The sequence below is a fragment of the Artemia sp. Qi Xiang Cuo genome, chromosome 14 (genome assembly GCF_049724085.1).
Source record: "Artemia sp. Qi Xiang Cuo chromosome 14, ASM4972408v1, whole genome shotgun sequence".
Lineage (NCBI taxonomy): Eukaryota > Metazoa > Arthropoda > Branchiopoda > Anostraca > Artemiidae > Artemia > Artemia sp. Qi Xiang Cuo.
This window is the reverse complement of record NC_142807.1, coordinates 54,524,418-54,538,570: the sequence shown is the minus strand read 5'-3', so window position 1 is coordinate 54,538,570 and position 14,153 is coordinate 54,524,418. Positions and strand designations below refer to the sequence as shown.

General features: G+C 35.5%; 1 protein-coding gene across 3 annotated transcripts in view; it reads left to right on the top strand.

The window, feature by feature from the left end:
* The window catches only part of botv (exostosin like glycosyltransferase 3), a 55,504-nt gene that overhangs the window by 37,381 nt on the left and 3,970 nt on the right, over positions 1–14,153 (top strand). For 2 of the 3 annotated variants that reach the window (XM_089100156.1, XM_089100157.1), the window contains 3 exons: positions 448–572; positions 5,502–5,650; positions 12,492–12,596. In XM_089100156.1, coding sequence (XP_088956282.1) covers positions 448–572; positions 5,502–5,650; positions 12,492–12,596 — 379 coding nt within the window. The remainder of the gene's footprint in view (positions 1–447; positions 573–5,501; positions 5,651–12,491; positions 12,597–14,153) is intronic. The other variant, XR_016142835.1, reaches the window with a different exon arrangement.

Below are 14,153 nucleotides of genomic sequence, written 5' to 3'. Positions count from 1 at the left end.
TTTAACATAAAACGGGAGTTTTTAAGATGCAAGCATCGTGATATAGAAGTTAAAAATAACCGAAAAGAAAGGTATAGAATAAAAAAAGAATTTATTCTAAAACCCTTGAAAAAAGACAGGAAGAGAGAAGTCTATGTCATTGCTGGGGTTGCAACTTGGGAAAGTAAGTCTAGAAGGGTAATACCTACGTTCACAGAGAAGAAATAGAGGTAAGATATTACCACCCTCCCTGTAGCTGGTCTGAATGGCTTAACCCCCCCCCCCCTCCCCCAAAGAAATTGAAGTTAGTGGCTTAAAATTGAATTTCTCGACTTTTTATCCCACAACTTCCCACCTTTCTTAACTCACAGAACCTCCAGCTCCATTTCAAATTGTAGAGACTGTCAATAGTTTAGCTGACAATTAGAGCCGACTTCAACAAAAGCTGATCTTTTTTTTTTTTTTTAGGGTGTGGAGGGAGCAGCGTGATCGAATTGTAGGTTTTCCGGGTCGTTTCCATGCTTGGGATCCACTTTATGGAGGCTGGCATTATAACTCAAATTATTCCTGCGAACTTTCTATGGTTTTAACAGGTAAATTTAACAGCATTTAGAATTTTTCTGTTTTATTGTCTTCCAATGTATATTATATACCGTATGGACTAGGACACAGCTTTGACGGTAAGAAAAAACTTGTGTGTGGAATTACTGTATACAGGGATTGAATGACACTACTTTTAGGTTTTATAGCGTATAATTCAGAAAAGCCTATGCACAAGACAGTTACCTATATAAACATATGAATGTATACTTTAATACAATGTATATTGTATCGTTTAGCGTATATTGTACACTTGAAATGGAGTTTTCTAGCAAGACGATAGTGTTCGTAGTTGAGGTTCATTATATGGCTGAAACTAGTAGTTAATCATCAAGCAATTCCTTAGTGAAAACGAGATTTAGGTAGGAAATTAACAATGAAAGGAAAGAGAACTAATTAAAATCTCATATCAATGAATTCTGATTTAAACCTCAAGCTCCTTCCCCTTCAAACAAATCCCTGATAAATCTGGTAAAAACTAAAAAATATTCAGATCCCTAGACCTAACCTATCACCCCCCTAAAAACCTTAAAAAACCACTGAAGTAGAAACACTTGCATCGTATTATGTTTTAACTGTATGCTAATATCCCCTCTCACACCTATCAATACTCCAAACACATTTAATAAAAATTTTCATATAGCCATTTTATTTAGCATAGTTGAAAAGTCCAGTAACCATGTCTTTTCGGATGTTGACCCCCCCCCCCTCCATAGCCTTTATTATGAAAAATGTAAGCTGGTCAGTTACACCTCTGAAAAATATTCAAGCTATTTGATAGTAAATTGATTGTTGGCTTCAGCTTCTACTATTTTATTTTATATATATTCATCTCAGCAAGAGCAAAATGCGTTTCTTTTATCCCCATTAAATTAAAAATAACAAGTTTTTTAGCTGAAAGTAAGGAGCGACATAAAAACTTAAAACGAACAGAAATTATTCCGTATATGAAAGGGGCTGTCCTCTCCTCAACGCCTCGCTCTTTAGGCTAAAGTTTGACTCTGTCTCACAACTTTATTTTTTAAAACAATAAAAACTTTAGCGTAAAGAGCGAGGTGTTGAGGAGGGGACAGCCTCTTTGATATACGAAAAAATTTCTGTTCTTTTGAAGTTTTAAAGCTCCAACCCATTATACCCATTGTATCCTTGTCAGGGGGTTTGCTTTCCTGCGAATATGAAATTTTAATTTGAGAACAAACGGCTAAGATTTTGTGCAGTTAGAGATTATGGGCTTTCAGTCAAGACTAGTTAGCCTTCTCCCTTTTTATCCGTCTTGATGTGGCCTGCTAAACTACTGCAGGCTATTTCAATTTATATGTCTGTTAGTAGCTCCTTGGATTCCAGGCACTAAATAATCCTGGTGTAAATTTCAGAATTAATACCATTTATGAAAGTGTAGTCAGTCAGACTTTTAACTGATGGTGGTATTGTAGTGTTTCAGGTTCTTAAACAAATTATTTTCAAGGGTATGCTGCATTACCGTTAGGCTACCACAATTCATTCAAGTTGGTAATGGTCAACGGTTTATTTTTTGAAAGATCTACCATATTGGAACAAGGGTGTGATGCGAGTAGCATTGGGGACAAGATAAGAGGAAATCTACGGGTTGAGGCCATTTCGGCCTGCAGGGATTCTATGGTATATTTTTGAATAGTATTTGATGGAGAATGGGGTTAAATATGGTTTGTTATTTGTCCAATGGGCCTCCAATAATATCCACTTAGAAATTTCTTTTATGGGGATGGGTCGTCTACTTAGCTGTCAATATTTAAGAGATTTTTAGCAGTTTCACCTGAATGATGGACACCCATAGTAGCTAAGTGGCTAGGAATATACTACACACGTGGCTAGGACACGTCTTTATACCCTTAGAAGTAGGTGTGTTCGTAAGTGATAGATAGTAAAAATTTTCAATATGTCTAATTATATTGGGAGGCCAAATGTAGGAGTTCAAGGCTTGACATAGAACGAGAATAAATTACAATATTTTTTAAAGCAGAACTAGTAAAAAAAATTTGAATGGAAAAGAACAAAATTTGAAAGGGAGAATATAAAATTATTTTTCTGAAAATGCACATGGTACTTCTTACAATTTATAATTTGGCTCGTTGTTAGCAAACAATTTTGTCAACAATCACGTCTCTACTTGTATAACAAAAATTGCTTGCTAACTCTGTTTAAGAATTTGTAATCTGAGACCACATTGGCTAAACATGACAAAGCAAAATATCGCACAGAAGAGAGGAACGAGTACAATCACAGCCAGTGAAAAACAGAAGAAAATATACAAATGTTTCGGTTGAGACCTCCGCTCAACTTTCCTCAGAAAACTTTATTATAGCCATCCACAAAATCATATTTTGCAATATAATAGAGTCTCTGATAATACCCTACCTTAAATAGTGACAAAGATCACACTGCCTTTCCATCATAGACAACAAGTAGAAACAATAGGGAAATTTTTCATAATTTATCTTCTATTTTTCAGTGGCTGTAATCGTTTTCGTCTCTCTCTTTGCGATTTTGTTTTGTAAATAATTTTTTGGAGACCCTAAGCTAATGTGGTAGGTGACTTAACTGCAGTACATCCGGGCATCACGTATAGGGGACACTATCTCCTAAAATTTTCAGCCAATCGGTATAACAGTGGGACGAATCACCGCTGTTTTATAGGCTCATTTTTTCTTATTGTATAAAGGGACCGCTGGAAATAAATGACTTAAAATGAATGAAACAAAAACAATCCTAGTCGGTAAAAAATAAAATAACGTTAAAAAAGAATAAAAACCAAAGTAAGAGAAAAACGAGAGTGGGGTTTTATAAGGCCGACAAAAAGGCCGGACGAAAAAAATGTATCAAACAGTTCATGGTAACGAACTGTAAGTAAGAAGCGACCCGGCAATAGTAACCGAAACTCTAAAAAACGGAATTTTGATACCAATAGATATATCAAAAGAATCAGATTTTAATGCTGATTTCAAATATATAATTTTCATCGAGTTTAGTCCTACCCATGAAAAAGTTACGCTGTCCCCTCCTCAACGCCTCGCTCTTTATACTAAAGTTTTTTTATTATTTAAAAAAAAAAGTTGCGAGAAAGAGTCTAACTTTAGCGTAAAGAGCGAGACGTTGAGGAGGGGACAGTCCCCTTTATATACGGAATAATTTCTGTTCGTTTTAAGTTTTAGTGTCGTTCCTTACTTTTAGATAAAAAAAAACTTTTTTTCATTTAATTTCTGAACGTTTTTGAATTAATGCAGGTTTGATTTTGGCTCACCGTGCATGAATAATTAAAACAAAATTTGTATATTAATTTTACTTTTTTTTGCTAAATGGCTTTCTCGAAATTTTGTTCTGACGTAACTTACGAATTAACTTACGTATCGAACTTCAATTTTCTTATGCTTTTATTACGCATATTGGGGAGTTCGTCCCCTAGTCAATACCTCGCCCTTTACTCTAAAGTTCGGATTTTGTTCGAATCACAAACCCCTGAGTCACAAAGGCCGGTTAATTAGAATAGATAGCTCTTTTGAAATTAATAAAAAAAACTTTATCGTAAAAAGTAAGACATTGCCATGGAAGTAGGCCCCCTCATATGCTTAACAGTTTCTGTTCGTTTTAAGTTTCAATGTTGCTCCTTACTTTCAGTTGAAAAAAAACTTGTTTTTTTTTTATTTAATTTCTCATCGTTTTTTTAAATAATGTTGGGAAATCCGGCACCCCCTTCATAGAAAAGTCCTTTCCCCCAATGAAAGATCTTCCATGGAGATCTTCCCTCGTAAACACTTACTCCAACCTCCCACCACAAAAAAAAAAACCTCCTGAAAACGTCTGTATACTTCCCAATAACCAATACTATATGTAAACAATGGACAAAGTTCATGACTTGCAGCCCTTCCCCCGGGAACTGTGGGGGATTAAGTCATCCTCAAAGACTTATTAATTAGATTTTCGACTATGCTGAACAAAATGGCTATCTCAAAATTTTGATTAGGTGACCTCGGAAAAAAAATGAGCTTGGGAGGGGGCCAAGTTGCCTTTCAATTTTTTTGGTCACTTAAAAAGGGCACTAGAACTTTTAATTTCTGTTCGAATAAGCCTTCTCACAATATTCTAGGACTACTGGATCGATACGATCACCACGGAAAAACAAAAACAAAAAAAAAGCAAATAAACACGTATCCATGGTCTTTTTTTCTGGCAAAAAAATACAAAATTCCACATTTCTGCAGGTAGGAGCTTGAAACCTCTATAGTAGGATTCTCTGATACGCTGAATCTGATGGTTTAAGTTTCACTAAAGTGTTCTGACTGTTAGGGGCTGTTTCCCCCTTTTTTTCGAAAATAAGGCAAATTCTCTCAGGCTTGTAACTTTTGATCTATAAAACTAAACTTGATGAAACTTATATATTTGAAATCAGCATAAAAATCTGATTCTTTTGATACATCTATTGATATAAATTTTTTTTTTAGAGATTCGGTTAGCCTACTAATGAGCCGGGTTGCTCCATGCTTACAGTTCGTTACCACGAACTGTTTGATTCTTACTGACAGTGTTCTGGTAGCTCGTGGAAACATAAATGCTGAGTAACTTGTTACTAATGAATGGTGCCAACATATTTGGCAACACCGTGGATCTTACTAAAAGAGTATGTGTATATATATAAAACCAGCCCATAAACTAAATATTTTGAAAAGCTTGAAATTCTAGCGAGTTTTGGATTTGATTTAAAAATTACCAATTTGAATAATACAAGTTTGAATTAAAGTTAGTTTCGAGAGATTGAATCTAGAGATTTAATTAAAAACTTCGGTATAATATATATTTCATTGTTAGTTTAAGAAACTCTGTGTAAATAATTTTTTTCAAAGCAGTGGGAAACTTTAAATATAAAATAAGTTTTTAATTTTGTTTTTCAGGGGCTGCTTTTTTCCACAAGTACTATTCCTATCTTTATACCTATGCCATGCCCCAAGAAATTCGGGAAAAGGTCGACGAGTATATGAATTGTGAAGACTTGGCCATGAATTTCTTAGTCTCACACTATACACGTCAGCCTCCAGTGAAGGTAAGGGTGCTATAACCTTTTCAAGAAAAAATAGTGTAATATTTTACGTTTTAAGACAATATAATTTTATTTTCAAAATAATCTCACTGGGAAATATTGCGAAATTACAAAAATGCACATTGCTTAGACCATAAGCCCTTTTTATGAGTGAAAAATGATTGTAGATGAACAGCCTCCCTCCTATACCCTTAATAGCTACCCTTCACTAAAAGACATCCGATCAGGATTTTGAAACAATCTTTTTATAAAATGGTCTGAACGTCAAATAATTATGCCTCCAGTGATGATATGACTCCCCTTAATTCGTAGGGGGAAGGGCTGTTAGCTATGCAAGTTGCGCATTGTTTGCATGTAGGGTTTGTTATTTTGAAAAGGGTGCATTTTTTATTCTGGGTCACAAAAAGACTTAGGGTATGAAGATAAAATTTCAGTAAATATTGATGGGGGTGTCTAACAAGGTTGTCAAAAGGGCATATTAGTAATATCTATGGAACTGCTGAGGGAATTAAGTTGAATATTCCAGGGCATATTGAGAGGGATGGTGAACTAAGGTCAGAGAACCAGCCCCCCTTGCCCTTTTTAGATGCCCCCCTTCTCAACGGTGATAGAAATTTTGAAACGCCATTTTTTTAAGATAAACAAAAGTTCTAGCAATTTTGACTCCGGGTACACAATCCCCCCCGCAGTCCCTGGGGCAAGGATTATAAATTATGCAGATTGACCATTTTTGCACGTAGGATTTATCATTGAAAAAGGGGAGATATTCGATCCTGAGTTTGTCCAAAAAGGCTAAGGTTATTAAAGTGAAACTTCAGGGAAGGTTGAGGGATATGTTAGAATAAAGCAATAGATACCGTGTGCATCCAGGTTATCTAAAATTTGGCTACTTGCGACTGCAAGTGTGACAACTTGTGACTGCAACTGCTACTACTTACGACTGTGACTACTAATACTAGTACTGTTGCTGCTACTATGATTGCGATTGCGACTGTAAATACTACTGCTATTCTTACTGACACTAGTACTATTGAACTAAATCAAAGGAGTTTAAGCGCATCTTACTTGTCAAAATGGTATAGTGCATCAAGGTTGTCAAAAGGGCTTATCTGTAATATGTTAGGAACGAGTAAGGGTATTAACTTGAAACATTCAGAGCCTCTACTGATACTTTGACTGCAACTGTGACTACTTGCAACTGCGAATAAGATTCATGCAGCAGCAACTGCTTGTAACTGTGGCCGCTTGCCACTTCGAATACGACTGCTTGCGACTGCGACTATTTGCGGCTGCTACTACTTGCAACTGTGACCGCAACTACTTGTGACTGTGACTATTTGTTATTGTGACTGCAACTACTTATGACTGCTTTCAGGGAATGCTGAGGGGGGTATTGTACAAAATCAAAACAAACTGTGTCCATGCTGGTTGTCAAAGGCCGTATCAGGAAATACTCAGGGATGGCTTAGGCTGTTAAGTTGAAACTTTCAGGGCATGTTGATGGGGATATTTGAAATTTATGGGAAGACAACCAGCCTCCATCACCCCCACTTTCAATATTTAGATGCTCGCTACTTAAAACTGCTCAAAATTTGGACAAAAGAACATTTTTTTTCTAAATGGTGTAGTCCGGAGATGCCAATGTAGTCTCTGGGGATGCCAGTCCCCTTGTAGCTCCTGGGGCAAGGGTTGGGATTTATGCTATTCGCCCTTTGATTACATACAGGAATTACCATTGGTAAAGAGAAAATATTTGATCCTGGGTTTGTACAAAAAAGGTGAGGGCAATACGGTGAAACTTCAGGGAATGTTGAGGGGGATGCTGAACTAAATGAAAAGACGCTATATGCATCCTGAAAGAGCGTATCTACAATGGCTTCACCTATCTTGGCTCAATAATAGACTCGTGGCGGCTGTGACCTTGACATACAGAACAGAGTCAACAAAGCCCAAGCCGTATAAAGCGTCTGTTAGATCTGTTCTCTTCTGTGCAGCCAAAACTTGGCCACTGAAGGCGCTTCCTCTCCCTAATTTGGAAGCCCTTGACCACCGCTGTCTACGAGAATTCCTGAGGATTCGATACTTTGACAGAATCTCAAATATTGATGTGCAGCACCGCTGCTGTAACACTGAAGCCACCGCCATGATGGTCAAACAGAATAGGCCCAATGACCGCATCATAAAGCAAGTGCTTCTAGCTGCCCCGTTGCCAGATTGGCGCAGGCGACCTGGCGGTCAATTTAAGAATTAGTGGACAACTGCCAAGAACGATCTCGACCCTATTGGAGGATTTAGAAAGTTTGACAGAAAGTGGTAGAACTGCTGGCTCCGGTTTGCTGAAGAGCTGGCACAAGATCGCTACAAATGGGAGTCAATCATACGTAGTCTTCTAGATGCCGGGTGAGGCATCCGTGTCTGGTCCTGCAACAAGTACAAGTAAGTAAGTATCTACAATGGAACGCCTAAGGGTATTAGCTTGAAGTTTACAGGGCCACTACTACTGCAACTGTAACTACATGTGACTGTGATTGCAAGTGCTTGCGACTGTGACAACTTATGACAAGTGTCATTACTTGTAACTTTGACTACGACGTCTTGCGACTGGGACTACGACTAATTGTAAAGGATATTGCTACTACTTGCAACTGTAAGTGCAACTGCTTGTGGCTGCTACTAATTGTGGATACCAATGTGTCTACTTGCATATTTGCCTGCAACTACTTGCTACTTTGACTACTTGCGACTGCGACAAAGGCTTCTTGCCATTGTGACTGCGACTACATGTGACTGATTGCTTATGACTGCGACAATTTGTGACCGCGACTACTTACGACAATGATTACTTGTGACTGTGCCTAAAAAGACTGCGAATGCTTGCAACTGTGATAATCGATAACTACGACTGCAACTCCTTGTGACTGTGACTGTGAATGCAACTATAGTCTGCTACTGCGGCTACTTGCAATTGCGATCTCACGAATAGCTAAGACTATTAAGTTGAAAACTTTCGTGCTGACGGGATGTTGTACTAGATCAAAGAACTCTAGGGACATCCAAGTTGTCAAAAGGACGTATCTGGGTGTATCTATTGATATCAGGAATGGCTACGGGGTATTAATTTGAAACTTTCAGGGAATGCTAAGGGGGATGTTAAACAAAATCAAAAGACACTACATGAAATGGCAATGGCATATCTTCAATATTTCAAGAACAGTTGTGGAAGGGTATCGAGTTGAAATATTCAGAGAATTTTGAGAATATCTAACCTAAAGACGCTGTGTGCATATCAGTTGTCAATGGGCGTCGCTGCTATATCTCAGGAACGGCTCAGATTATTTAGTTGAAATTTTCAGGAAATGTAGATTGGGAATTGGGATGTTGAACTAAATTAAAAGACATCATATGCATCCTGGTTGTCAAAATGAACTCAGAAACGGTTAGGGTTTTTAGTTGAAACTTTCAGAGAATATTGAGGGAGATGTTAAATCTAAGTAAAATACAACTATGTCCGTCCCGGTTGTTAAAGTTGCCGTATACGCAATATGTCAGGATTGGCTAATAGTATTTAGGTGTAACTTTCAGGGGATGTTGAGCTAAATCAAAAGAATGTGTATATCCAACTTGTTAAAACAGTTTGTGCAGCATCTCAGGAACAGGGTATTAAGTTGACACTTTCAGCGAATGTTGAAGGGGAGGTTGAACTCGATCAAAAGAAAATATGTGCACTCCGGTTGTCAAACGGGTGTATCTGTAATATCTCAAGATCTGGCTAATGATATTTAGTTTAAAGTTTGAGGAAATGTTGAAATTAATCAAAAAATCCAGTTTGCCTATTTGTATCCATGTGTGAAGTATCTAAAAGATGGCTAGTATATTAAGTTTGTATTTCCAAGGAATTTTCAAAGGGATACTAAACTCAACCAAGAGATATTATTTGCGCTCAGGTTGTCCGAATGATATGTTTTTCAGACCAAACCGAGCAAACACTCACGTCAAAGTCACATATAAAAGGGTTTAAAGATAAATATATTTAAAAATAGGGTTTAAACCTATTTAAAAATAGGGTTTAAAGAGTCAGAAATAAAGTGAGCTTCGTGATGTCTCTAATATATATTCATTTTCCCATTCCATCTTCATTCGCGTGTAATACCTTGAGCGTTCTCCCAGCAGGATTCTTTAGAGTATATTTTCTGTAAATTACTGTTGAATCAAAGTCTTAGTTTAAGAACACTTCCAAACCTCGATTTCAAATTGAGTGAAATTTATACAGTAATTATATTGAATTCAATCAAAGATCGCGCTCACATCACTTTATGCAAGAATTTAAATTAGAATTGTATATTTCAATTCTTAAGCCGAAGACCCGAAAAGCTGGAGAAATGTTCATTATATTAACCAATAATAAAACACTGGCAACAAAAAACAAATAGAAATTAATAAAAAAAATTCGGGAAAAGAACTTAACTTAGCACGAGTAAAAATAAAGTCCTATAATAATTCAACTGAAAACGACCTGAAATTACTATGAACGGACAAATGAAACTCAAAACGAACAGAAATCAAAATAATTATATCAAGCATTGAGATAATAGATACTGATATAGATCAATAAATGAATCTTAAAACGAGTAAAAACTAAATCAAACTTGAAACAAAACAAAATTAAAGCAAGCAGGAAAATAAAATGCTTAAAGCTACAGTTAAATGAAATGCTGAATTGCTGAGATTTCTGGGAATTAATATAATCATATTTTAAATATTCGGTTCTATTTCATCAGTTCCTTCCAGTCATCTTTATTATTTTTGTTTCTTATTTATATTTCTTATTATTTCTTATTTTTGTCGATATTTTGAAAACTAAAGCACGCAATTCAAAATATGTATAGTTTTTAATAAAACGCAAATGACACAATAGGCTTTAGAACTTTTACGGTTACTGAAGAATGCAGTAGCCAAACTCATGTTTGTATAAATGTTTGTTCGTTTTAAGTTTAACTTAAAGATTCGGTTTAATTTTTAATCGTTTTAAAATATGTTTTTTCATCTACATCAGTGTCTGAAATGATTATTTATTTTAATTCTTGTTCATTCTGTTTTTTCTTTTGTCTGTTGATAGTAATTCCTGGTCGTTTTCAGTTGAATTATTATTGGACTTTATTTTTACTTGTGCTAAGTTTAGTGTTGCTCTTTACTTTCCTTTGAAAATTTTTTTTTCAGAATTATGTTTAAATCGATAAAAAGAAGCAATAATGTACATATTTCAGTATGAGACATGAGAATACATCAGTTTCATTTTAACTTGTGGTTATGTGCGTCTCTTTTGGGCAATGTTGAGACACTTGTATTTAGGTAGACATCACACATATAGGATTTTTTCTGTATTAAAATACAAGAACTAAGAATGGACTTACTAAATCTGCACTATTTACTCAGAGGTGTTGAATATGCTTCAGAAAGCAGAAGACTATCATAAAAACATAATATTTAAGATGAGCTTACTGAGCCTGTATAATTTTTTCGAGATATAGAATTGGATTCGTGCTATTTTAGTTTAAGTGGCAGTTCAATGGCAGTAAAAAGTCAACAGTTTTAGGTTATTTGGTTTTTATTTGGTTCAAGTAGATAATTCACGAAGTTTCAAATGAAATTAAAATAAAAGTTTTAATTAGGACAGAAAATGTTGAGATATTTTTGTACACACATCCTAAAGAAGTGCAAATATTTGGGCTGCATATTTTGAAGCTTTTATCAACGGGAAAAATAAACAGAAATAAGTTTAAACCTATTGTGCTAGCAGTAATTTTACTTATTATTACCCTCATTCTCATACGATTTTATTGTCAAACGCCTTACATCGCCATGCCGATCAGTGGCAGTTTTTGTCACAATTACAAATAAGGCAATAAAGATATAAAAATCTTTAGAGGGCAAGTAGGCCCCCTCCCACGCTCATTTTTTCCCAAAGTCACCAGATCAAAATTTTAAGATAACTATTTTGTTCAGCATGGTCGGAAAATATAATAACTATTTCTTTGAGGATGCCTGAATCCCCCACAGTCCCCGGGGGAAGGGCTGCAAGTTATAAACTTTGCCCAATGTTTACATATAGTATTGGTTATTGGGAAGTATACAGACGTTTTCGGGGTTGATTTTTTCTGGTATTGGGGGGTGTGGGAGGATGTCGGGGGTTACGTCGGAGGATTTTTCCATGGGGGAAGGTACATTGCTATGAAGGGGGGATGAAATTTCCCAGCATTATTTAAGAAACGATCAGAAATTAAACAAAAAAAACAAGTTTTTCAACTTAAAGTAAGGAGCAACAAGATATAAATATCACAGCCACAGTCATCATCAGACAAAATTTATATGCTAACTCTGAATAACACAGAGTCAAACTAATATCCGGGACACTTAATTTATACAACTTCCTGAAAAAAATTAAGCTAAATTCAAGTCAAATTAAAAAAAAAACAACTTTAAAATCAATAACAGATAAAAAAAAATAATGAACTAAAACAAATTAATGATGGACTAAGACACTAATAGTTTAATTCCCTCGTTCGTCAAGGTTTTTAATGCTACAGTATATATATATATATATATATATATATATATATATATATATATATATATATATATATATATATATATATATATATATATATATATATATATATATATACAAAATAAGTGAAGGTGAAGCCCTTTAAATTTTTAGCCCTGTTCTAATAGCTCAGCTCTGCCCATTTTGTGGAAGGGCTGTGGTTGTTGTTTTTGGGAGGTAGGAAAGCTTCAGAGATAGGCATTTTCACGAGTTTATGAACTTTAGTTAATTTATTTTTAGGTAACCAATAGATGGACATTCCGATGTCCTGGTTGTCCAGTAACTCTATCTGAAGATGAAACCCATTTTGAAGAAAGACATAAATGCATGAACTTCTTCACTCAGGTATTATTGTTAATAAAAGCTCTAGTGCTATTTAATTTATTAATTTAATATTACATCATTTTCATGAAATATTAAAAATAAATTTATTCCTATTTACAATTTAAGATCTTAAAAATGTTTGCTTAAGAGAATGAAAGCAGAGAACTCGCCTTTTCCAATTGAAAATACAACATCTACTAGTATTTCTCTTTTAATCTATTTGCCAATGACAACATCTTAAAGTGGAGTAGAGATTCTAAAAAACTGCAATGGCCCTTTCGTCTTTATCAGATGAATGGAAAGGAATAAGAATAAATAAATAAAAGAATTTTATTACTTTTCTTGTTTATTTTTCACTCACACTCTCCAATAGTATAATACGTAGAGTAACACACATAAAAGAAACGAAAAAAAGAGATATCCTATTGTAGCGCAGTGGATTTTTGGAGGTGGAGGTTTTAGCTCTTTGGTATATGTGGCGGGATGGGGGGGGGCGAGATTGGCCGAATATTTATCAAACAGCTGGAATTTTTGGGATATAAGACGAGTGGCACGGTTTGTTCGGATAGTTGGGATATGTAGGAGGAAATTTTCAGAGGATGTGTAAGTTTTTAAACCGTAATTTCTTGTTTATGTATAACATAAAGTAAAATCATTTTGCTTGTGGCGTTAAGGGTTATTTAGTGCTTGTTTTTCATAGGTTATTTGTTTTTATAGTCCTGGCCCAATGGACTTATGTGCTAAATAAAGAGAAAGTTGATATAATCGACTCTCAAATGGAGTATACGAGTAGCGCCCCGTGGAAAGGAGCGAAAGGCGTCGACTGAAACACACCTTATGACGGTAGTATAACCGAAACCTGAAAAATACAAATTTGTCTCTTCCACTACAGAGGGAGACCGTCACGTCTGTAGTTCAGCTCCTGGATGTATAACGAGGTTTCGTAGACATCCTACGCGCCATTCTTGGCTCAGGAAGTCTTAGGGAGGGATTAGATAACACTAAATTTTCAGTTTAAATAGATTCGGTTGTGTGGGCTGAAAAGCAATAATTTGTGTTCTTTTTTTTAAGTTTTAATTTTCATCTGAAAACAAAACTAGTCTTTTGTTATTGTTAATTATAAGTTGTAATCATTAGAGTCGGGAAATCTTTAGAAAAGGAGCAGACTCCAGTTTCAGGGATAATTCTTTTAGCCGACTTTGCATTATACTGCCAGAGAAGTGCGGCTAGATATTTGTAAATGCAAAAGTAAGTTGTCCAGATTCAAATAAAGAGACACCCTTAAATGCAGCTCTGTCCTACATTTACTTTGACATAGCTGCATATCTTCTAGAATAGAGAGTAGACCCCAATTTTGATTTTAATATCTAAAGTCAGCATGCATTATGCTACTAGAGAAGGCTAGCTTGGTATTTGTCAGTTACTAGTTTCAAATGGTGCTGAAATAAATCGTACATAGCGTCGTTCTTAGGATTGGTGGTGCCCGGGGAAAAGATATTTACAGCGCCCCTTCCCGACTCAAATATAAGCAAACAAGCCGAATCAAAGTGAAAAATTGATCAAAGTGGGCAATCCCAC